The 25,887-nt window shown below is 45.5% G+C and overlaps 1 protein-coding gene across 1 annotated transcript in view; it reads left to right on the plus strand.

The window, feature by feature from the left end:
- The window catches only part of PTPN2 (protein tyrosine phosphatase non-receptor type 2), a 323,265-nt gene that overhangs the window by 230,737 nt on the left and 66,641 nt on the right, over nucleotides 1-25,887 (plus strand). Inside the window, exons 7-8 of the mRNA XM_069219931.1 lie at nucleotides 14,404-14,565; nucleotides 24,387-24,574. Coding sequence (XP_069076032.1) covers nucleotides 14,404-14,565; nucleotides 24,387-24,574 — 350 coding nt within the window. The remainder of the gene's footprint in view (nucleotides 1-14,403; nucleotides 14,566-24,386; nucleotides 24,575-25,887) is intronic.

Consider the following 25,887-nt stretch of genomic DNA (forward strand, 5'->3'; position numbering starts at 1 on the left):
GTTGCCCCCCTCCCCCCCCCCACCCCCCTGAGCCCCCACAGCGACGCCTGCAGAGGGAATCCCGAGGCTCCCCCTGACCGCGACTGCCTGACTCCCAGATCCCGACGCATGGAAAAGACTCTGCACCCGCAGCCCCCAGGACCTGAAAGATCGGAACTCCAGTGCAGGAGTGACCCCCAGGAGGCCCTCTCCCTTGCCCAGGTGGTGGCTACCCAGAGGAGCCCCCCCCCTTGCCTACCTGCATCGCTGAAGAGACCCCTTGGTCTCCCATTGATTTACATTGGAAACCCGACGTGTGTTTGTACACTGCACCCGGCCGCCCCCGTGCTGCTGAGGGTGTACTTTCTGTGCTAACTTGTGTCCCCCCCCCGGTGCCCTACAAAACCTCCCTGGTCTGCCCTCCGAAGACGCGGGTACTTACCTGCTGGCAGACTGGAACCGGGGCACCCCCTTCTCCATTGAAGCCTATGCGTTTTGGGCACCACATTGAACTCTGCACCTGACCGGCCCTGAGCTGCTGGTGTGGTAACTTTGGGGTTGCTCTGAACCCCCAACGGTGGGCTACCTTGGACCCAAACTTGAACCCCGTAGGTGGTTTACTTACCTACAAAAACTAACAAATACTTACCTCCCCCAGGAACTGTTGAAAATTGCACTAAGTGTCTAGTTTTAAAATAGCTATATGTGATTTATTTGAAAAGTATATATGCTGTTGTGATTATTCAAAGTTCCTAAAGTACTTACCTGAAATACCTTTCATTTAAAGTATTACATGTAAAATTTGAACCTGTGGTTCTTAAAATAAACCAAGAAAATATATTTTTCTATACAAAAACCTATTGGCCTGGAATTGTCTGAGTGTGTGTTCCTCATTTATTGCCTGTGTGTGTACAACAAATGCTTAACACTACTCCTTTGATAAGCCTACTGCTCGACCGCACTACCACAAAATAGAGCATTAGTATTATCTCTTTTTGCCACTATCTTACCTCCAAGGGGAACCCTTGGACTCTGTGCATACTATTCCTTACTTTGAAATAGTGCATACAGAGCCAACTTCCTACACACACCCATCCTTCCCTCTCTGTGAACTGATTTCTAGGGACAGGGACTTCCCCTAGGACCCTGATTTTCATGCACCAGTGGTCCGTGTTCTTCATGGCTCTGCTCTTCTGGCATGGAAAGTCGTGAGAAAAAAACTGACGTCAGCTTGCTGGGGTGGCACCTATATAGGACCCACATCATATCTGGCTCGGAGGACGCCAACAACGCACCTACCAGCGGGCATGAGTACTGCTCGGGAAAAATCTATGGATCCAGTCTGATGTCTGGGGAAAATTCTAAGGTAAGGAATCAGCAACTAGATATAGTCTCTACCAGATAAGGCGTTAACGAAGGTAAGTAACTTGTCCATTGAGCTTACATAATAACATAAAATGTGCTGAGGAATGGAACGATGTATTATAACAAGTGCAGCAGACAGAAACAATATCTTTGCTGAGTAAAATCTACTAGAATGTTCACAGTGCTTAATTTAATACTAGTGAGATGAAAATCTATGTTCAATATTAGCTGTCCAATTTAATATGCTTCCAAATCTAACGTAGTTAAAATTGTAGAGCATTTAATAATTGTTTCCATGTCTTGGAGACGTGTTGCCTGTCAGTCCTGTCTGTGACTGAAAAAACAGATCTTTAACAAGAGTTTTAGAGTTGCTGTCAATTTCTTAAGAACAGACACAATTTTGAAACCCCAGATCTGAAAATGTGGTCATGATAATCAAGGGATCTTATCCATATGGTCTAATTTGATACGATTCTCAAGTATCAGCTTGGAAAATTTAGCTTCATGGGTGTACCAGTTTGTTAAAATAACAAGTACAGACGTGAATCTTGAGTAGGGCTTCAATATATGATAGGCAGTATTCTAAATGTACAATGTAACTCACTGTACTCTAAGGTATAGACTATATCCTACATAAAAATGTATTTTGTAAAATGTGTAGTTTCCTGCGATCTATATAGCCCTATACTGCCGCCCCATTGGAGGTGATTGAAAGGCATTTACTTTTATAAATTACATTCATTCTCTTTATGGGCTTATGGCCTAACTTTTCTGTAAATCTAAAAATAACTTCAAGTTCTCTGAGTGGATCCAAATAAAATGCCTAGGTAATTAAAAATATTAACCTTGATGAAGAGTGACACATCTAGCACGCAAATATTTGTCTTTGTGGCTAAATCACAAAAGAATGTTGTTGATTCACTTTCAGAGGTTATTCATAAAATTTAAAAAAGAGCTCAATAAAATGTATAGTTCCTTTGCTTGCTTTGCTATAGCCCATGTGCTGCTACAGGTTCCGGAAGAGGCTCAGACCGTACTTTTGTCAGGCTGTTGCCAATGGGAGAGACAAATCAAAGTTCACAATTTGTTGTAGACTTTACATGACCGAATCTCTAGGCAAAGCAGTTTCACAACAGTTGCCCTGAGGTGCCACCCTTGGTTGAGAATGTCTGGCTTTTTGAGGGGATGTCCAAGCTTCCCTTATGGACAATGCCCATCCGTGGCATCTGTCTCTTCATAGCCAAGGCAGATTAAGCGCTCGAGCGCTTAAAGGATCATCTGGCTATGGCCAGGGCCTCACGACGGCCCCCCTCATCCTTCGCAATCTGCCTTTCTCTCCTTTCATGGCTACGGAAGGGGCTCCCAGCTGTGCCAGTTCCTGCCTAGCCACTGTGCTGTGCATAGTTCTTAGCCTTTGCTTGGACAAGGGTGCAGTACCCACTGACCTCATGGGTCAGGTGGGCAGCCATCTGGTCAGTACACCCTCCCCATCCCTCAACTGTTGCAGCCTCAAAGCCTCCTAGTCTGCCCCTGTACCGCTGCGGGCACCCAGTTGGTAGCAGGATTTGCCATCACCTGCCCCATTGGCAGTCCATAACATCGGACAGGTCATTTTTGCAGATTTTGATGGGACAACTCGCTCCCCTTCGAGACTACTCCTCCCTCCATGCCACCTTCTTACAACCGGATGACTGACGATCATCTATTCCTTCTCCATGAAGAAGTCTTGGCTCTCTTTGCAAGGGAGCCATAGAGAGAGATCCTATGCCAGAAGTAAGTTGTTGTTGCTGTTCCTGCTACTTTTTGGTTTACAAAAAGGACAAAGGCCTTCTCCCTATTTTAGTCCTGCAGTCCCCCACTCTTTTCTTTAAGAAGTAGAAATTCAAAATGCTCACGTTGGTGGTCTGGTGTGCCGTGGACCCAGAAGACTGGATGGTAGCTTGGTACTTGGAGGACGCTTACTTCCACATCCCTGTTGTGACTGCCCACAGGCTTTACCTGTGGTTTACAGTAGACCACAAGCATTTTCAATTTACCATGCTTCCCCTTGGCCTTATCAGCATCCATTGGGTGTTCACCAAGGTGATGACGGTGGTTCCTGTTTATCTCTGGAGATCGAGGGTGCCAGTCTTTCCCTATCTCTGACTGGCTGTTGAAGGCGAGCTCGCCTCAGGCTGTCACCTCCCAGACTAGGGCTGACCTTCTGCAGTCACTGGAGTTCACTATTAACATGCCAACGTCACACCTGACTCTCTCTCAGCTGTTCCCTTTCATCTGAGCTGTTCTGGGCACAGTGTAGTTTCGGGCTTGTACTCCTGAACAGCAAGTCCAGGATATTCAGGCTGTGATACCGATGTTTCAGCCTCTATCTTGGATTTTGGTGAGACTGACTGAGACTGCTGGGCCTGATGGCCTCCTGCAGGTAAATCATGCCAGATGGCACTTGAGGGCACTGCGGTTGGACCTGAACTTCCAGTGGACGCAGCATCAGGGGTCCAAATCTCAGAGGGAACTAGGAAAGACCTACAGTGTTGGCTAACCAACCGTGATTGGGTCAGAGGCAGACCCCACTCCCTTCCTCAACCATATCTTCTGGTTTGGGGTGGCCGTCTGGGAGAGGTGGCGATCAGAGGACTTTGGACTCTGGCATAATCTGGACTCATCCTCATTCTGCTGGAGCGCTGAGTGATCTGACTAGCATTGAAAGGCTTTTTACCCTCAATCGGGGGAAGGCTGGTGCAGGTGTTCACAGATAATACCACTGCCATGTAGTATTGCAAAACAGCACGGAGTGGGATCGTGGACCCTTTGTCAAAAGGCTCTGCACCTCTGGTCATGGCTGGAACAGCAGGGTATAGCCCTGGTTGTTCAACATCTGGCGGGGTCTTTGAACACCCGTGCAGACTACTTCAGACGAAGACGCCTAGCGGATCACAAATTGTGTCTCCATCTGGAGTTGGTGTGAGGGCTCTTTCAGTAGTGGGAAGAACCTTGGTTAGATGTGTTCGTGTCTGCCGGGAACGTGCAAAGTCAGCAGTTTTGCTTGCTGGAGTTTCAAAAATGGCTTTCGCTCTGAGAATCTTTTGGTCTCAAGTGGAACTCTGGCCTCCTATATGCCTTTCTGCCCATACTACTCCTGCCGAGAGTTCTCAAGAAGATCTGGAACGACAGGGCCCAGGTTGTCCTTGTTGCTCCGGACTGGCCACGGAGAGTCTGGTATCCAGAGGTTCGATGGCATCTGTCGCTGTAGATACGCATGTTCTGCAATAGCTCGCCATCTGGTGTTGGGCCGGAGTGTTACAAGTTGTTTTTCTTCGAAGAAGTCTTTCGAGTCACGGGACCGAGTGACTCCTCCTTTTGTCTCCATTGCGCATGGGCGTCGACTCCATCCTCGATTGTTTTTTTTCCGCCATCGGGTTCGGACGTGTTCCTGTCGCTCCGAGTTTCGGAACAGAAAAAATAGTTAATTTCGGAAGATTTTCGTCGGTATTGTTGCGTTCGGGATCGGCATACTTAGATTCAACACCGCATCGAAGATCGAAGAGCTCCGGTGCCCTTCGGGGTAGTTTTTCGATCCTCCGTCGGGGCCTGGTCGGCCCGACCGCGTGCTGAAGAACGCCGATGGAACGGACCCCGTTCCGTTTCTGCCCCAAATGCCACAATAAATACCCCTACACAGACCAACACTTGGTCTGCAACCTGTGCCTGTCACCTGAGCACAGCGAAGACACCTGCGAGGCCTGTCGTGCGTTCCGGTCCCGAAAAACACTCCGAGACCGTCGAGCCAGAAGACTTCAAATGGCGTCCGCACCGACAGCCCGACGGGAGTTCGAGGAACAGGAAGAGGAAGGTACCTTCTCGATCCAAGACTCAGACTCCGAAGGATTCGACGATACACAAACCGTGAGTAAGACGTCGAAAACCACACAAAGAAACATTTACAAGGCCCAGGGGACGCCACTGCCACCAGGCCATGGCTCAACCCATAAAATCGGTGACCGACCGTCGGCACCGAAAAAGGCCCAAACAGTGCCGAGATCGTCCGACTCCGGTCGAGACACCGGCACGCAGCCTTCTCGGGACCGAGAAAGTGCTGGAGACAAGCCTCGACACCGAGATGCCGGTGTGGACACGGCTCGACGCCGAGACAGCGGCACCGAAACAGATCGACGCCGAGAGGTTTCGGCCCCGAAAAGGAAAAAAGTCACCTCGGAGCCGAAAAAACACGCAGACAAAGTTTCGATGCCGAAACAAACTGCAAGCGACCCAGCTTCAGGCTCTTATACAGAAGAGCACTCGCTAACCTCCCAAATGCAGAAGCATAGGTTTGAGGAAGAGCTACAAGCAACTGATGCGGACCATACGCAAAAACGTATTTTCATTCAGCAGGGGACAGGAAAAATAAGCACCCTTCCCCCCATTAGGAGAAAGAGAAGGTTGGAGTTCCAGACGGAACAAGCACCACAACCAAAAGTGGTGAAAAGAGTTACACCACCACCCTCTCCTCCGCCCGTGATTAACGTTTCACCAGCACAAATGCCATCACACTCCCCAGCTCACACCACCATGAGCCAGGGTGACCAAGACCAGGACGCATGGGACCTATACGACGCCCCAGTGTCAGATAACAGCCCAGAGGCATACCCTACAAAACCATCTCCACCAGAAGACAGCACCGCGTACTCTCAGGTGGTGGCTAGAGCAGCACAATTTCACAACGTAAGCCTCCACTCAGAACAGGTCGAGGATGATTTCTTGTTCAACACACTCTCCTCCACCCACAGCTCCTACCAAAGCCTGCCTATGCTCCCTGGTATGCTCCGGCACGCAAAAGACATATTTAAGGACCCGGTCAAAAGTAGGGCAATCACACCAAGGGTGGAAAAAAAGTACAAGGCGCCTCCTACGGACCCAGCTTTCATCACAACACAGCTGCCACCAGACTCTGTTGTTGTAGGAGCAGCTAGGAAAAGGGCCAACTCTCACACATCTGGAGATGCACCACCCCCAGATAAAGAAAGCCGCAAGTTTGATGCAGCTGGTAAGAGAGTCGCAGCACAAGCTGCAAACCAGTGGCGCATCGCGAACTCCCAGGCACTACTTGCGCGCTATGACAGAGCCCACTGGGACGAGATGCAACATCTCATCGAACATCTGCCCAAAGACTTCCAAAATAGGGCAAAACAAGTGGTTGAGGAGGGACAAGCCATCTCCAACAACCAGATCCGCTCCTCCATGGACGCTGCAGATACAGCTGCACGGACAATTAATACATCTGTAACTATCAGAAGGCATGCATGGCTCCGAACGTCTGGATTTAAACCAGAGATTCAACAAGCAGTTCTCAATATGCCTTTTAATGAAAAAGAACTGTTCGGTCCAGAAGTGGACACAGCGATTGAGAAACTCAAAAAAGATACGGACACTGCCAAAGCCATGGGCGCACTCTACTCCCCGCAGAGCAGAGGGAATTACAGCTCATTCCGTAAAACGCCCTTTCGAGGGGGGTTTCGGGGTCAAAGCACACAAGCCAGCACCTCACAAGCCACACCGTCCAGTTACCAAGGACAGTATAGAGGAGGTTTTCGGGGACAATATAGAGGAGGGCAATTCCCTAGAAATAGAGGAAGATTCCAAAGCCCCAAAACCCCTACTACTAAACAGTGACTCACATGTCACTCACCCCCTCCACACAACACCAGTGGGGGGACGAATAGGTCATTATTACAGAGCATGGGAGAAAATCACTACAGACACTTGGGTTCTAGCAATTATCCAACATGGTTACTGCATAGAATTTCTACAGTTCCCTCCAAACATACCACCAAAAGCACAAAATTTAACAACACACCATTCCAATCTCCTAGAGATAGAAGTGCAGGCACTATTGCAAAAGAATGCAATCGAATTAGTGCCAAACACACAAATAAACACAGGAGTTTACTCACTGTACTTTCTGATACCAAAGAAGGACAAAACACTGAGACCAATCCTAGACCTCAGAGTAGTCAACACTTTCATCAAATCAGACCACTTCCACATGGTCACACTACAAGAAGTATTGCCATTGCTAAAGCTGCACGACTACATGGCAACTTTAGACCTCAAGGATGCTTATTTCCATATACCAATTCACCCATCGCACAGGAAATACCTAAGGTTTGTATTCAAAGGAATACATTACCAATTCAAGGTACTGCCTTTCGGATTAACAACCGCACCAAGAGTCTTTACCAAATGTCTAGCGGTAGTCGCTGCACACATCAGAAGGCAGCAAATACATGTGTTCCCATATCTAGACGACTGGCTAATCAAGGCCCATTTGTTAATAGAGTGCTCAAATCACACAAATCATATCATACAAACCCTCTTCAAACTAGGGTTCACCGTCAATTTCACAAAATCCAAAATTCGGCCACGCAAGGTACAACAATACCTGGGAGCCATAATAGACACATCAAAAGGAGTAGCCACTCCAAGTCCACAAAGAATTCAAAATTTCAACACCATCATACAACGCATGTATCCAACACAAAAGATACAAGCAAAGATGGTATTACAACTCCTAGGCATGATGTCATCATGCATAGCCATTGTCCCAAACGCAAGACTGCACATGAGGCCCTTACAACAATGCCTAGCATCACAGTGGTCTCAAGCACAGGGTCACCTTCTAGATCTGGTGTTAATAGACCGCCAAACTTACCTCTCGCTTCTGTGGTGGAACAACATAAATTTAAACAAGGGGCGGCCTTTCCAAGACCCAGTGCCACAATACGTAATAACAACAGATGCTTCCATGACAGGGTGGGGAGCACACCTCGATCAACACAGCATACAAGGACAATGGAACGTACATCAAACAAAACTGCATATCAATCACCTAGAACTTCTTGCAGTTTTTCAAGCACTAAAAGCTTTCCAACCAATAATAGTTCACAAATACATTCTCGTCAAAACAGACAACATGACAACAATGTATTATCTAAACAAGCAGGGAGGGACGCACTCCACGCAGTTAAGCCTGTTAGCACAAAAAATTTGGCATTGGGCAATTCACAACCAAATTCGCCTAATTGCACAGTTTATACCAGGGATACAAAATCAACTCGCAGACAATCTCTCTCGAGATCACCAACAGGTCCACGAATGGGAAATTCACCCCCAAATACTGAACACTTATTTCAAACTCTGGGGAACACCTCAGATAGACTTGTTTGCGACAAGGGAGAACGCAAAATGCCAAAACTTCGCATCCAGATACCCACACAAGCAATCCCAAGGCAATGCCCTATGGATGAACTGGTCAGGGATATTTGCTTACGCTTTTCCTCCTCTCCCTCTCCTTCCTTACCTGGTAAACAAACTCAGTCAAAGCAAACTCAAACTCATATTGATAGCACCAACTTGGGCAAGGCAACCCTGGTACACAACGCTGCTAGACCTATCAGTGGTACCCTGCATCAAATTGCCCAACAGGCCAGATCTGTTGACACAGCACAACCAAAAGATCAGACACCCAGATCCAGCATCGCTGAATCTAGCAATCTGGCTCCTGAAATCCTAGAATTCGGGCACTTACAACTTACCCAAGAATGTATGGAAGTCATAAAACAAGCAAGAAGGCCATCCACCAGGCACTGCTATGCAAGTAAATGGAAGAGGTTTGTTTGCTACTGCCATATTAATCAAATACAACCATTACACACAACTCCAGAACATGTAGTGGGTTACTTGCTTCACTTACAAAAATCTAACCTAGCTTTCTCTTCCATTAAGATTCACCTTGCAGCAATATCTGCATACCTGCAGACTACCTATTCAACTTCCCTATATAAAATACCAGTCATTAAAGCATTCATGGAGGGCCTTAGGAGAATTATACCACCAAGAACACTACCTGTTCCTTCATGGAACCTAAATGTTGTCCTAACTAGACTTATGGGTCCACCTTTTGAACCCATGCACTCCTGCGACATACAGTTCCTAACCTGGAAGGTGGCATTTCTCATCGCCATTACTTCCCTGAGAAGAGTAAGCGAGATTCAGGCGTTTACTATACAGGAACCTTTTATACAACTACACAAAAATAAAGTCGTCCTAAGGACCAATCCTAAATTTTTGCCAAAGGTTATTTCACCGTTCCATCTAAATCAAACAGTGGAACTTCCGGTGTTCTTTCCACAGCCAGATACCGTAGCTGAAAGGGCACTACATACATTAGATGTCAAAAGAGCATTAATGTATTACATCGACAGAACAAAGAACATCAGAAAGACTAAACAACTCTTTATTGCATTTCAAAAACCTCATGCAGGAAACCCAATTTCAAAACAAGGTATAGCCAGATGGATAGTTAAATGCATCCAAATCTGCTACCTTAAAGCTAAACGACAGCTGCCCATTACACCAAGGGCACACTCAACCAGAAAGAAAGGTGCTACCATGGCCTTTCTAGGAAACATCCCAATGCAAGAAATATGTAAGGCAGCCACATGGTCTACGCCTCACACATTCACCAAGCACTACTGTGTAGACGTGTTATCCGCACAACAAGCCACAGTAGGTCAAGCTGTATTAAGGACATTATTTCAGACTACTTCCACTCCTACAGGCTGATCCACCGCTTTTGGGGAAATAACTGCTTACTAGTCTATTGCAGAACATGCGTATCTACAGCGACAGATGCCATCGAACTGAAAATGTCACTTACCCAGTGTACATCTGTTCGTGGCATCAGTCGCAGTAGATTCGCATGTGCCCACCCGCCTCCCCGGGAGCCTGTAGCAGTTTGGAAGTTACCTTCAATTATTTATATATGTATCATCTCAACCTTAAATAAGTGCATACTTAGTCACTCCATTGCATGGGCACTATTACTACAATTCAACTCCTACCTCACCCTCTGCGGGGAAAAACAATCGAGGATGGAGTCGACGCCCATGCGCAATGGAGACAAAAGGAGGAGTCACTCGGTCCCGTGACTCGAAAGACTTCTTCGAAGAAAAACAACTTGTAACACTCCGGCCCAACACCAGATGGCGAGCTATTGCAGAACATGCGAATCTACTGCGACTGATGCCACGAACAGATGTACACTGGGTAAGTGACATTTTCATTACTGAGCATGGCCATCGATCCTCCGATCAGAGTGTCCCTTTGGGAGGTTCGTCGGTTGCAGTAGCCGGGGAGGGTTCTTCACCAAACATGCCATTCTCCGCCTTCTTGCGTGGAGATTGAGCAACAGCATTTGACAGCCTTTGACCTTTCTCCTGAAGTCTGTAACATCATCTTGGCAGCCATGAGTCCCTCCACCAAAACGGTATGCACCTGCCGTTGGAAGAAATTTGTGGCATTATGCCAGCAAAGTATGTTGCTCACCCTTTCTGCTTCTCTTTCTGAGGTTCTTCTTTTCATTCTTACCCTTGCCCAGCAGGGCTCTGCTTTGAAGATTCTTAAGGGCTAGTTATCTGGCAATTCTACCTTTCTTGCAGTTGCCTGATCAGGTCCCCTATTGTACACAGGTTCCTCAAAGGTCTTACTCATCTCTTCCCTCCTTTCCCCATTCTTCACGCCTCAGTGGGACCTTAATTTAGTTCTGCTCTTGACCTTAATTTGGTTCTGTTCTTTTTGATGTGTGCTCCTTTCGAGCCTCTCCACAATTGTCCCCTCCGGCTTCTCAGAATATAAACAGCCTTCCTTGTGGCAATTGCATCTACACTTCGAGTGAGTGAGCGAGCTTCAGGTCTGGTCATCTAAGCCGCCTTACCTCTATATATCCTGATGAACTGGTGCTTCGCACAAGGGCCTCTTTTCTTCTAAAGGTGGTAACGCCCTTTCAGGTATGCCAGTCAATCACCCTGCCTACTTTTTATGCACCCCCACATCATTCTGAGGTAGAAGGGAGACTCAACGCCTGGACCCAGGCGTTCTGTCTTGATCATACCCGTGAGTTCCAGGTTGATGGCCAACTCTTTATGGGGTATGTGGTGTGAAGAAAGGTTGGACAGTGCAGAAGCGAAACATCTCTTGTTGGGTCATACTCTGCCTCCAGATTTACTACTCACTAGCCAAAAAGCAACCTCCTAAAGGCTTGCAAGCTCATTCCACTAGAGCTTAAGCTGTGACCACTGCGTTAGCACGCAGAGTTCCGGTCCTGGACATCTGCGAGGCAACGTGGGCCTCTCTGCACACATTTACTAAACACTACTGCCTGGACAGTCAGGACAGTCAGGTCTGTAGGGATGGGCTTTTTGCCCATTCGGTCCTGCAGGTCTTTCTCATTTGAAATTGTTTGCAGACCTACCTCCGGCGATGGTATTGCTTGGTTATCTAAAAGGTTAGGAATCTGCAGCTAGAAGTCTCTATCAGATGAATAAGTTACTTACCTAAGGTAAGGCCTTATCTGGTAGAGACTATAGCTGGTGGCAGTTTAGGTATGATAGGCTTAGGTACCTTTTGAAATTCCCATGGTTGCTTTTATGAGAAGGTCGCAAATAATACAAGCAGTATTTATCTCTGCAGTGACTTTAAGGGCAGTTTTTGTGTGGTATTGTTGAGGGCTCGGAGCAGTGGCAAACCCTTTTACATTTGAAGTAGCGGGCTACTTTTCTACAGGTTTGAGTGTGGGATGTTTTATCAGACTTTAGTGTGTCAATTCAATCCTCAACAATATCCTGTTCAGAGTTAATTGACACCCCCCCCGTAGCTGATGGCAAGTATGATGTATTTGAGGGGGTAGAGAAATGGACCTTATACCATCTTTTATTGAGCTGAATTAACTTTTTCTTCCCTATTTCTGTAGACACAGTGAAAAGCAAGCAATATCTTTATAGCAACAGAATTGTGTGAGCCTATCTCATTTGCACCTGTCAGCATTTACCCTGCCATGGCACCAAGAGGGGGCCTGGCCTGGCTTAATCAAGCTGCAGATGGACTCAGTTTTGGCCTGGCCGCGTTGTGCGCCACATGCAGGGAGTCTTGCCCAACTGGAGTGAATCAAGGGCCCCACCTCCTTTCTACAGGACTTGTAGGTGATGAATTTCTGCCCCACATCTCTACAGCGACGTCTTGCTTGGAACCAGCCCCATTGTTACCTGCTCTGGTAACAGTTATTTTAATTAAAGTCTGTCTGGAGAGCAGCCAGAAAGTGACATTTGAAAGAGATACAACCCAAACTGGTTGTGAAACCTGAGATAGTGAATCCACCCTCTGTGCAAAACAATTAGAAAAGCGTGATCCAAATCACCCCATTATGTGTCAGTTCCAAGTTCTTCATGACCAGGAAAAGCAATGCTCTGCAGAATAATATAAGGATTGCTTTGTGATTAGGACTGGCGTCTCCATGACAGCCAGTCTCCCAGAGGTGAGGGGGCATTATCTGAAGTCTATTCTTTCTGCTGGAGAAGCGTTGGATCTGGCAGTGGTCAGAAGCCTGTCTGGTTGCTTAGCGGGAAGGAGCAGGCCTGACGCTGTAGAAGTAGAGGTTGTCTATGAGGGCAAACCCTGTGTGTTTCCATGTTCAGTTCTTTTGTTAATCCTTACCATGGCTCAGCAGATCACTGCATTGGGCACATTGAAGGGTTATTTGTCTGCCATATCCGGCTTCTTGGGGCTGCCAGATGAGTCTTCCCTCTTCAAGTCCCCTATTGTAAATAGGTGCCTGAAAGGTTTGCAGCACTTATTCCCTCCAGCTCCCTTAGTTGTGCCTCAGTGGGACCTTTAACTTGTGGGACCTTTAAATTGGTTCTGATCTTTCCAATGTGTGCTTCCTTTGAGCTGCTTCATACTTGCCCTTTTAAGCTTATTACCTTTAAGACTGTCCTTCTGGTGACCGTTACATCTGCCTGGAGGGTCAGTGAACTACAGGCATTGTCATCTCAACCTCCATATGTCTCCTTCCCAGACAAGCAGGTCCTTCGGACCCAAGCGTCCTTTTTGCCTAAAGTAGTTACCTTGTTCGATGTATATCAGTCCATCACCTTGCCTACTTTTATGCTTCACCTTATCCGTCTAAAGAGGAGGAGACATTCCACTGGCTGGACCTTACAAGAGCATTATCCTTCTGTCTTAAGTGTGCAGGCCTGTTCTAGGTGGCTAATCCACTTTCCGTGAATTATGTCTGAGCCAAAAAAAAAGGAAGGCTTTGCAGAAACTAACCTTCTACCGATGATTCATGCTCTGGATTAAGATTTGCTATGCATTGGCCAGGAAGAAACACCTAAATGGTTTGTGTGCTTATTCTACCAGAGCAAATGCTTCGACCACTGCATTAAGATGCTGAATTCTAGTCCTGGATATCTGCCAGGCAGCACAGTGGCCCTCACTGTACACGTCCACTAAGCACTACTGCCTGGACAGTCAGGTCTGTTGGGATGGGCACTTTGCGTCTTCGGTCCTGCAGGACTTCCTAGTCTAAATCAAGTTTGCAGACCCATTTCTGGAGGTGTATTGTTTGGGTATCTACTTTAAGGTAAGGACTCTGCAGCTTGAAGTTTCTATCAAATGAACAAGTTACTTGCCTTCAGTAACTGCTTTTCTGATAGAGACTATATCTAGCTGCAGATTCCTTACTGACCCACCCATCCTCTCTGCGAACAGATTTACAGGTACAGGGCTTTCCCTTCTCAGGCCCCTAGTTCCTCTCAGCATTGGGCAGTGTTCTTCATGACTCCACGCTTATGGTGTGGAAAGCCACAAAAAAAAATGAGGTCCGTGAGCTGGGGTGGCGCTTGTATGGACCTGCATGTCACTTCCAACACAGACACAACGACCTACTGGTCTGCAGGGAGCACTGCTCATAAAATAACTTGCAGATCCGGTCTAATTCCTGGGAATTATTCTTAGGTAAGGGATCTGAGACTATTAGTCTCAAAGATAAGCTGTTACCAGAGGTAAGTAATTTATTCATCTGTGTTAAAAATATATTTATCAGTATGTTTATAGTTCAACGTTTATATTTCTGTACGTGAACTTGACTCAATTAAAAGTAAAGGATGACATGCGAGAGAATTCATTTTTGTATGCTAAATTTATTTATATTACCAACTTTTGTTGCAGATGGAAAAAAGAAAAGACCCATCCTCAGTAGACATCAAGCAAGTATTACTGACCATGAGAAGCTACCGAATGGGCCTTATTCAGACTGCTGGGCAGCTTCGGTTTTCGTATATGGCTGTCATCGAAGGCACAAAAAGTATATTAAGAGGATCCACTACACAGGTTAACATTAAAGCTCTAAATCTCCACAAAATAAACTGTTTTTGAGATTTAAGCTCTTAAAATGGTTTTATGTAGCATGGCCTGCAGTAAATGGTTGCTTTAGAAAACGTAGGCTATAGAAGGCTTGACGAGACGGTGATTTAGGCGCCGTTTACTCGATATTGATATAAAGATTTCAATTTAAAATGGTGCAAACTTTTTATTGTGTGAATGAACTGGCTTTGCCCTAATGTTTAACACTGGGTGCTTGTCCACCATGTTTTTTTTTTATTTTTGTTACCTGAGATACCTGTATGTCTGTAGAGTCCCTCTAAGCTCTCACAGAAGCAGAGTGAAAGTGGGGAATCCTTGACATGCGATTGCTCCAGCTATTCTTGGTGGTTTAGCCTACAACACTTGGCCTTCTGCAGCTTTTTGTTCTGATTTTCCCATTATAAGAATGGGCATCCTTCAGATAGCTACTGGCTAAAAGTCTAGGATGTCTTAATATGTCAAGTGTACACTCTGTCCACGCAGTATTTGTGAGAGTAGATTGTGTAAAGTGGAATAGGCACACAGAACACTTGAACAAGCTAATGTTTTGATTGCTATTGCTGAGAGGTCTGCAGGTCTTGTCCTCCCAATGTGTTTTGAGGCTTGTCATACTACATTTACTCCACTGTTGGAACTTTCATAGAATCACATGTTTGAATGCTTCCCTGCCGTCGACATTGGAGTCCCCGGTGGAATATACAAACTAGGCCTGAAGATTTACATACACAATACATGGACTAGGCCTCAATAGAACAACCTATCATAATTGTTTTGTAAAATAGACCCAAACTCAAATTTGAACCAATCAGATTGCCTCACCCCTTAGAACCTCCTTTGAGGAGCTGCCTTCCCTCAGATTTTCCACCACATGTTGTGCTGAGGAGTCTCCTTTGATCTCTGCTCAGTATTTTTTCTCAAAACTTCTACTACTTCAGTTCTAGGACATTTATTTTCTTCTCTGGTGCTTCAAACTGGCTGCTATGTCAGAGACACCAAGGAAAGGCCTTTTTAGATCCTGTTCCTCTTGTTTGAAGAAAATATTAAACGTGGATGATCCACATGAGGAATGCATTTACTGCCTATATCCCAGCCACAAAACAAAGGACTGCAAAATATGTAGAAAATTCTCTTCAAAGACCTTGAAGGACAGAGAGGGTCACCTGCTCTTGTGGCTTTATAGAGGTAAGACTGGACACTCTGAGGGCAGTGCCTCCTCCTCTATTTCTGCTCCTAAAACACCTGTGAAGATAAAATAGGAAGGCTCAGATATTCAGGAGCCAACTAAGAAAATGGCGCAAAAACCAGCAGGGGCATCTACTAAGAGTCATAGCTCCCCACAGAGGAAAAAAGCAGGCACAGAAACCCTAAAAAAAATCTGTTGAAAAGACTACTTCTGAACCGGCTGCTCCACCTCCTAAGGTTCTTCACAAGTTTAAGAAGCCAAGTTCAGCACCGTCGACAGCACCATCGTCAACGGTACTCTCGTCGACGACTGTTTAATTGGTGACGCCGGTTATAGTCACTTTTTCAGTGTCGACGGCAGCGATTGATCTCACGACAATGCTAGTTGACGATGCCCTCGCCACTACCAAGAATCCGAGGCTCAGCTGTGCTTGTCCGGACGGACTATACAACCACCATGCACTACATAAACGATGAGGAACTCTGTCTCATTTGCTGTCCACAGCAGCTCAAACCATTTTGACCTGATGCATTCAACATTCAGTGCACATACGAGCAGAACATCTTCCGGGAGTGAGCAGCACCACCGCAGACTCACTAAGCAGGCTGGGCACATCTTCCCACAAGTGGGAGCTGAATCGGAGAACGCTGGAAGCAATATTTCTCAGGTGGAGAAAAACAAACCTGGACCTCTTCCCGACATCATGGAACCTGAAATGCTGGTTTTATGCAAGCTGGCATAAACAACCAGGGTCGTGGGGAAATACCCTTTCGATAGCATGGTCAGGGATTTATGCTTACGCTTTTCCTCCGTTACCTTTTCTTCCGCGGGTAATCAGCAAGATCAAATCTGAACCCTGCCAGATAATCCCAATTGCTCCAGCCTGGCCACGTCAACGTGGTACACAAAACTTCTGTTGCTGTCTTTGTGTCCTCCCATCAGGTTAGCACCTATACCGGAGCTACTAACTAACCATCACCCAGGGTCAAGTGAGGCATCCGGATCCCAAGTCTCTCAGATTATGTGCATGGCTCCTGAGTTCAATGAGTTCGGACATCTGAATATTCCTGTTGACTGTCAAACCCTTTTAGCTAAAGCACGTGCTGATAGCACTAGTAGAACGTACAAATTAAAATGGAAACGGTTTTGTTTATGGTGTGCCTCAAATGGCATTCATCCGCTTACATCTGCTCCAGATGAGGTTTTACCGTATCTTCTCCATCTGGCGCGGTCTGGTCTCGTGCATGCATCCATAAAGTTAACCTAGCTGCCATCTCCAGATACAGACAGCTATCTAAAGGACCATCCCTCTGGTCTCATCAACTTATCAAGCAGTTCATGAAAGGGTTGTTCCGATCTTTTCCTCCAGTCAAAGCCCCACCTCCAGCTTGGCAGCTAAATACAGTCCTGGGTCAACTAATGAAGGAACCATTTGAACCCATTCATAAGTCGGACATTAAGTATGTCACCTGGAAGGTAGCGCTCCTCTTGGCTTTAACATCTGCTCGTAGAGTAAGCGAGATCCAAGCATTTACCATCCAGGAAACCTTCATGAGGTTTGCGGATGATAAAATCATCCTGCGGACAAACCCTAAGTTTATCCCCAATGTGCCGTCAGACTTCCACATTAATGAGCCAGTAGTGCTAAAGACTTTCTTTCCACGGCCTCAGACTGGGGCAGAAAGATCGGTGCATTCCTTGGATGTCAAACAATGCTTAATCTGCAGCGAACATCCTCGATCCGGAAGTCAAATCAACTATTTGTGGCATTTAGTGCGCCCAGAAGCGGGCATCCTGTTACTAAACATACTATTTCTTGATGGATCTCAAGCTCAATAGCCTTTTGCCATCAGAAGGCTGGTCCACCCCTGGACACCAGAGTTCGTGCACATTCTACCAAGGCAGTATCTACATCATGTGCGCTCTTCTCTGGGGTATCACTGCCAGACATCTGTCGATCAGCCACGTGGAGAACAACTCGCGCCTACGCAAAGCATTACTGCCTGGATGCTGAGACACTCAGAGATGCAGCGGTGGGTCAAGCAGTCCTTAGACATTTGTTCCGATAAGGTGAGCTGTTCGGTTTTCCCACCATCCGCTTTTGATATAATAGCACATTTTCTATTCACTGTTAACGTACCCCTCATGCATATTCGTTTGTTTCAGAAGGTTCACTTCTGTTGCTTTGCATTTATCTGTATAATGCTAATGATATCTTCTGGTGAAATGAAAATATGTTGGATACTGCTTGCTACTCCTATTCAAGCATGTGAATCTACAAAAGTTCCAATACTGGAGTAAGAAATAAGTTACTTACCTGTAACTGTAGTTCTCCAGTATTGGAATCTGTCATAGATTCACATGCAGCCCACCTGCCTCCTCGGGGGAGCTCACCTTCTCTCTTTTCGCAGTGTTCTTTGTTATTACAGCACTTATGCTAGGAAAGTCTGAGGGAAGGCAGCTCCTCCTAGTAGGTTCTAAGGGGTGAGGCAATATGATTGGTTCAAATTTGAGTTTGAGCCTATTTTACAAAACAACTATGATAGGTTATTTTATTGAGGCCTAGTCCATGTATTGTGTATGTACATCTTAAGGCCTAGTTTGTGTATTCCACCGGGGACTCCCATCTCGACGACGGGGAAGTATTCAAGCATGTGAATCTATGAAAGCTTCCAATACTGGAGAACTACTTACAGGTAAGTAACTTATTTCTTAGTCATTCACAGAAAGATGTTGTAAAGCCAGGATATCAACAGGCATGTTCCCCCAAACGTTAGAGGAACTTACAACACCTAATTTGTTTGCGATTCCAAAGGAGCTGTTCCCCCAAGTATTATGTGATGATTGCACTGCCACTCGATATGTCAAACTCTTTCTGGCTGCCCTTGCTCCACCATCAGAGTAGCCATACTCTTAAGTAGTCATCCTCTTAAGTCACCTACAGTAAGTATCCCTACTTCTTTCCATTTTCTGATATATTGTGGGCTGTAAGAAACCCTCATACATGAATGGGAGATCAATCAGTGGCAGGGATGGGGCGTATGTTGGACTCGGTAGGGTTTTCTTCACAATTCTTATCCAAATCAGTAATGCTGTTTTCTTTGCCAGAACTTTGAAGGACAAGCCAGTATATCAACCAGTATTCACTTTTGTTGTGACTCGCCTATTGTCTCTCATTTTTCATGGTGGAGCCATTAAGCAGCTGCTTCACTTGTGCTACCAGAAAGTGCAACTCCTAGTCTGGTGCTCTAAGGCCCCTTTCTCTGGAAGGTCTGTGCGCTATACGTTTGGGATGTTCTTTGCCTGTCACGGTCCCAGAATAACTGCCTATGTAACATGCTCAGTGCTTTGAACCAGGTGTGTGAGATACAGATTGGGAGGTTAGCAAAGTAATACAATAAGTTTAGAAAGATTGCAATTTTAGTTAATGCAATCCTGGCCAATTATGATCTTATAAATGTTTGCCGGAATTCCACATTTCCTTTGAACGACGTCCGGACTCTACCCGTGTTTCCCTCTGATATCCTCACTGTAATGTAGCTTAGCCCCAAGGCATCATAACAAATGAAGATCACAGTTTATCCCTAACAGACAACGGAACTGTGCAGGTTTTCACACAATTTGTTTTTAGACCCGTTATCCACCCTAACACATCCATTCATTGTAAACTCTGGTCTACCCCAGAGTTTGAATCCTAAAGGTAAAAAAAAATGTGTGCCATCGTTCTATACCTCAAAGACGTATACGCCCTCACTTAGTGAAAATGCGTTCACATCCCTTCATCCTCATGACGTTGGCAAAATGTTCCATAGCAAATGTAATAACGGGTGGGAGAGTTCCCTTGTGTATTTTGGCAGCACTGTAGATATTTTGGTCCATACGAAGAATCCGCAAATAGGAGCACCATCCATCTGTCCCATTGCTCTCCCGTATTCATCCAGTACATTTACGGCCGCAGAAAACCCCTGTGTGGTGAATTAAATGCTCTTTTTTGGGGGACTTTCAAGAGCTGCTGCATCAAAATGCTGCCCCTTAAGGGTTTCTTGAGTATGCTGAAGAGTTTCCTGATTTTAAGGACGTGTTGCAACTGTCAATTAACCAGCTTTGGACACAGTGGACAAATTACTGCATGTGGGGGTAAAGACATCCCACAAGAATCTTACTGAGCATTGTCCCCTCGGGGTTTTGGGACGGATATTATGAGCTTCTCTGCAGACGCAGGCAGCAAACTTCTTTCTAATACACCTGCATACATCTCCACAAAATGGTAGGGGGGAGGATTTGAGTAAGTGTAAGTTAGAAAATGTTTGGTAAAATTTGGGCAGTGGGCTGTCAGTTTCTGGCACTGTGACCTTTGCCAGATCATTGAGGGCTAACTTTGTCTTCTGTTACGTGCCTTCCTTGTTTTTCTTTAACTTCACCCAGCACCTACCATAAGTCGGCTCTGTTACTTACTTAATTGTGAAGCATTTTAGTTATTTAGTTTAATCACAAATGAGGGAAACATTTCAAACACATAGTGTGAAGAAAGGATATGTGCAACTTAAGCTTCAGGGTCATGAGTGAGCAAGAAAACATGATTGAGTCAGAAGTGTGCTGTAAATGACGGAAACTTGAACATTCAAACGTAGCTGATACACATGTATTTTGAGATGATTTTCTTTTTTTTTTTCACTGCGTGAAAGTAAGTCCTGAGTACATCTTATCCCTCCTGGCAGCAAATTCCAAAGGTTTTGAACAGCATCACAGATGCTGGTTAGCAGCCCAATGATGTAAGCATAGTTTGTTCTCATTTGGAAAGTAGTTTTGCTCTTTAGAATTCTCAGACCATCATAATGTTTTATGGTGGTTTTCATTAAGTGTTTTAAACCTATGTTTCTTACCTGGTCGCTGGACTGCCCCCTTCTGGCTCCGTTCATGACCGCTACGCTGCATCTTTCTCTACTGTACTTTTTGTCAGTTTGCTTTGTTCCGTCCAAGCTCAACTAGATGATTATAGCATGTATTTAGTCCATGCTGATTGGGAGGGTTTTAATTCATGGTCTGGCTATGTAGGAGGCTGGCATGGTTTGCAGTGGGTACCAAAGGTACTTATACATTATACCAGATCCAGTTATCCCTTATTAGTGAAATGTAATCTGTCTAGAGGTAGCTGTAGACAGAGCAGCCAAGGCTGAACTAGGAGACATGCGAAGGTCTGGCAATACCACTGTAGTCACACAGTGTTTAAACACATGAGACAATACTCAGTGTTACAAAAATAAATGTACGTTGTTTTAGTGACACAAGGCCAAAAATACTTTGGAGACTATACTCTTTTAGGAGGTAAGTAAATTACGCAATATGTACACCAGTAACCAAAAACCGGTAAGAACACAGGAAGAAAACAGTGCAAATAGTGAAAATTGCAATAGGTTGCAATGGGCCTAAGGGGAACACAAACCATATATTAAAATAGTGGAATCCGAAAGTCGGTTTCCCACCTAGGCAAGTGTAGTGTGTAGAGGGGCGCTGTGAGTGTAAGAAAACACCAAAGGTAAGTAATAGATCCCACCCCAGAGCCCAGGAAACCAGGAGTAAAACACAGCAAGTTTCCTAAAACATTCTAGAGGTTGTGATAGAAGATAATGCAAGAACCAGAAGAGACTGCAAGATACCAACGATGGATTAATGGACCTGAAGACCTGTGGAAGAAGGGGACCAAGTCCAAGGAGCACTAAAGAGTCTGCTCACCTGGATGAAGGTGCAAAAGAAGATCCACAGGTGATAAGACAAAGTCAGTATTGCACCAAAGTAGACAGATGCAGGTTTCTTGTTGGTGCAGAAGATGTCCCACGCCAGTTGGATGAATGCAGTCTGGTTTGCATCGCTGGATTCTGCCAACAATCCTTGGCACACCCCAAGCTCGCGGTTAGCGGAAAATGGCGCTTCCCGGGGCCAGGAGTGACTTGGTGGCCTCTACCCAGGAGGGGGAGACGGAGATGGGCTCTCAGCAACACAGAGCCCTCAAAAGATCAGGCAGCGTGCACAGGAGTCTCACAGCACGGGGCACAGAAGGTACAAATGGAGGCCCACGCACAATGACACAAAGGATTCCCATGCTGCCGGAGAACCACTCAGGAAGCTGTGCTTGGCAGGATGGAGTGCTGGGGGCCTAAGCTGTGCTGTGAACGAAGAATGTCTTGGAAGGTTGCACATAAGCCTTGGCAATTGTAAGTTATGCGGTGCACAGTGGTATTGTCTAGCGTGGGCAGGAAAGCTCTTACCTCCACCAAAGTTGAACAGCTGGACGTTGGGACTGTCTGAGTCACTTCTTTAGTCCACCACCCGTGTTGCTGGATCCACACCTGTCGCCTGGAGAGTGGACCAAAGCCATTGGTCGTTGCTGCTGAGGGGTGCTTGCTTAAGCAGGGAAATGACTGTCACTGCATGGAAGATTCCTTCGGTTCTTCTGGGCAGGCAGTCCTCAGAGGATGCACAACCTGGAAACTGTTGCAGTTGCTGGCAGGAGCTGAAGAAACAATGTTGCAGAAGTCGTCTTAACTTCGTTGTTGCAGTTTTGTAGAGTTCCTGGAACGGTCAGCGGTTGTTCCGTCGGTAGAAGATGAAGCAAAAGATGCAGAGGATTTCTGTTAGAGTCTTGCAATCCGAATCTGAAGAAACACCCAGAGGAGAGACTCTAAATAGCCCCTAGAGGGGGATTGGTCACCTAACCAGGTAAGCACCTATCAGGGGGGGTGTCTGACATCACCTGCTGGCACTGGCCACTCAGATGCTCGCAGAGTGCCCCACCACCTTGGAATCCAAGATGGCAAAACCCAGGGAGACACTGGAGGAACTCTGGGCACCACCCGTGGGGTGGGTATGGACAGGAGAGTGGTCACTCCCCTTTCCTTTGTCCATTTTCAAGCCAGAGCAGGGACTAGGGGACCGTTGTAGACTGGATTATGCAAGGAGGGCACCATCTGTACCCTTCAAAGCATTTCCAGAGGCTCTGGGAAGATGCCCCTCCCATGCCTGTTACATCTATTTCCAAAGGGAGAGGGTGTAACACTCTTCTCCCATAGGAAATGCTTTGCTCTGCCTTCCTGTGATTGAGCTGCTCAAGCCCCAGGAGGGCAGAAGCCTGTCTGTGAGGTGGCAGGAGCTGGGGCTGCCAGAAAAACCTCAGAAGGATGGTATGGCAGTACTTGGGGTCCACTGAGTACATGAGATTGTGTAACCAATACTGGAATCAGTATTGGAGTACAATTCCCAGTTGATAGACACCTCACTTGGCCATATTCCGAGTTACCATTGTGAAGCTGGACATAGGTATTGACTACAAGTCCCGCACTCACGAAGTCTGTGAAAATGGGCCTGGACGACATGGGGGCACCTCTGCTAGTGCAGGGAAACCCTCACACACAGGTACTTCAGGGTTAGAAGACATAATATATAGGTGACTTATAAGTGACCTGGTGCAGTGAAAATGGCTGTGAAATAGTGCATGCAGTCCTGTAGAAGCCTTTGCATGGGTTCTCTATGGGTGGCAAAAGAAATGCTGCAGCCAATAGGGATTCCCTGGGACCCCAATGCCCTAGGTACCCTATACTACGGACTTGTAAGGGGGTGACCAGTATGCCAATTTGCCAATTGACCAGTATGTCAATTTGCAGTGAAATACTGCGTTATCAGTATGTAGTGACAGATTTAGAAACAGAAAGCATGAGCACTGGGGTCCTGATTAGCAGGACTCCAAGTGACAATTTAGAAAACAGTGAAACACACTGACAAGCAGGCCATAAACCATAAGCACTGGGGTCCTGGCCAGCAGGATCCCAGTGACAGTCAAAAACACACTGACATCAGGCAGAAATTGGGGGTAACATGCTAAAAAGAGGGTACTTTCCTACAGGCCAACATCATAATGCACTGATTTATTAAAACAAATCCATGCATGTTTTTAATTTATTTGGCCTGTGAAAGGTCAAAACAAGTCTGAAATAAAAAAATTAAAAAAAAGTTTTTGTGATGAATGTATAGATCAGCTTTTTATTTTAAATATTATACATGAATGTGAAAGAGCTACTCCTCTGAAAATGTCTGACCATTTCACCCCTTCCACAGGCTGCGCTCATAACTAGGCATCATCTAGCTGAAAGTCCCTCAGCATCTGGAATGTTGTAAGGGAGCACCGACTTTTGATATTCACCTCAAAGTGGCGTTTTCCTCTCACTTTGTGAATGAAAAGTGTATAGTAGGGCTTAGCACCTATCTTAGTTGGTTGATACTGAGAAAAACCTCTGATATTTGGAGGCAATATATTCTCAGGAGAATCCACTAATGGTTTCCCATCCTACCTTTAACATCTGTTTTGAAAGGAAATTACACTAGTGCGTTTTTCCCTGTTTATAACTTTTCCTCCATAAATTATTAGCTGCTACTTAACTACTGAACTCAAAATCAGCCCCGCAGGTTTGAGTGTTTTTTTTTTTTTTTACTTGAATAACCATTTAATTTTTTCTGTTTTGCTTTATAACCTGCTTCTGTAAAAGATTTATTTTGTAATTCCTCACCCACTCTCGAAAGTTTTATTGAAAAACTGATTACATTTTCTTTCTAGAATCTGAAAGAAGATGTGGAAGATGGAGACTCGTGTTCTGACAATCCTGTAAACTATCCTTCAAAATTGACTGGGGAACGATTTAATGGTAATAGCCTGTTTTCAGGTGGCCAGGATTATCCCACAGAAAGGAATAACGTGGAAATGACCAATAAAATTGAAGACAGCATTGATGGGAGCAATGACCGGTAGGCTACCAGTGAATGTTACATTACAATAGTGTCTTTTGTGAAAAGGGTGCTTCCTTTTTTAGGTTTATAAGAAATGATTTTGGAAAAGAATGCAGATGCGTTGAAGTAAATGTGTATGCATGCATATGCTTCTCTCCCTTGTTTCAATTCAACATTTTGTTCCCGGTTGGGGGTGTTTGCGCTGGCTTCTGCTGAAGGTTGTGAGGACTGATAAGAATTTGTCTGATGGATGTCCCTCAGAATGGCCTCTAGTTGGAAGGAGATGAAAATCTAATTTACACTACAGGTAGGCTTCATCTTTAATCTTGTGGAGTATGCAGCTTTGCATACCTGCAATAGTTAACGGGAAGCATGTAATTATAGCCCTGTATGCTGTGAGGCAATAAGGGCATACCCAAGGCCTTTCCCCAACTTAGTTGCCCGGTTCTTATAGCGTATAATAAGATATATAATATGTGAATTCATAAGCAGTGTATGATGGAGCGCAAGGTATAGTTAGTAAAGTATAACTGCCGTATTCCAGTGTCTTATTTTTTTCTGTCAGTTTGTGTCTTATTACAGCACCACACTGTCACTTCAACCTCTCTTTTTTTTTTTCTTTTTTTTTTTTTTGGTGAAAAAAAAAAAACAATCATTTAAATAGCCAATCTTTGTCCTTTTAAAAAAAAAAAAACGTCCAAACTCCAGGCAATTAGGCGACAGCATCCTCTACAATACCCCCAAGAGAGGATTCGATTTTCTACCAAGCGTCGTGTGAAAGGAGACTCCCTGAGCTCTGCTCGGTTTTCTTCAAAACAAGTTTTTGAAAACTAATCAGCTGCTTCTGCGATGTCTGAGACATCCAAAAGGGCTCCCCAGGCTCGTAAAACACGTGAGAAGAAAATACTTCATGGGGATGATCCCCTCAAGGGCTGTCTGTACTGCCTCTACTTGAGCTCAGCACAAGGTAAAAAAAAAAAAACTGTAAAGTCTTTCTTACTTTTCCACCAAAACCTTGAAGGTCAGAAGGGAGGGGAGGCTTCTTTAATGGCTTTAGAAAGCTAAGTCAAATACATGTTCCGCGTCTGAAGAAGATAGTGACACCTCTTCCACACCTCAAAAGAGCTCTCGTAAGAAGAAAAGACCCCATGACCAGGGGATGTCAGAAGAAGGTAGAAAGGTCCTTAAAAAAATATTATCATTGGTCTGCCAAGGGCAGCTCAAAAAGAAAAAAGAAATCTCAGATTCTGACCGATCTGAGCCCAGTTCTCCATGTGTCAAAACTGGAGCTCATTCTACAAAGTCCTCATTAAAACAGTCGATAACTAAGC

This window comes from Pleurodeles waltl, chromosome 2_2 (genome assembly GCF_031143425.1).
Source record: "Pleurodeles waltl isolate 20211129_DDA chromosome 2_2, aPleWal1.hap1.20221129, whole genome shotgun sequence".
Taxonomy (NCBI): Eukaryota; Metazoa; Chordata; class Amphibia; order Caudata; family Salamandridae; genus Pleurodeles; species Pleurodeles waltl.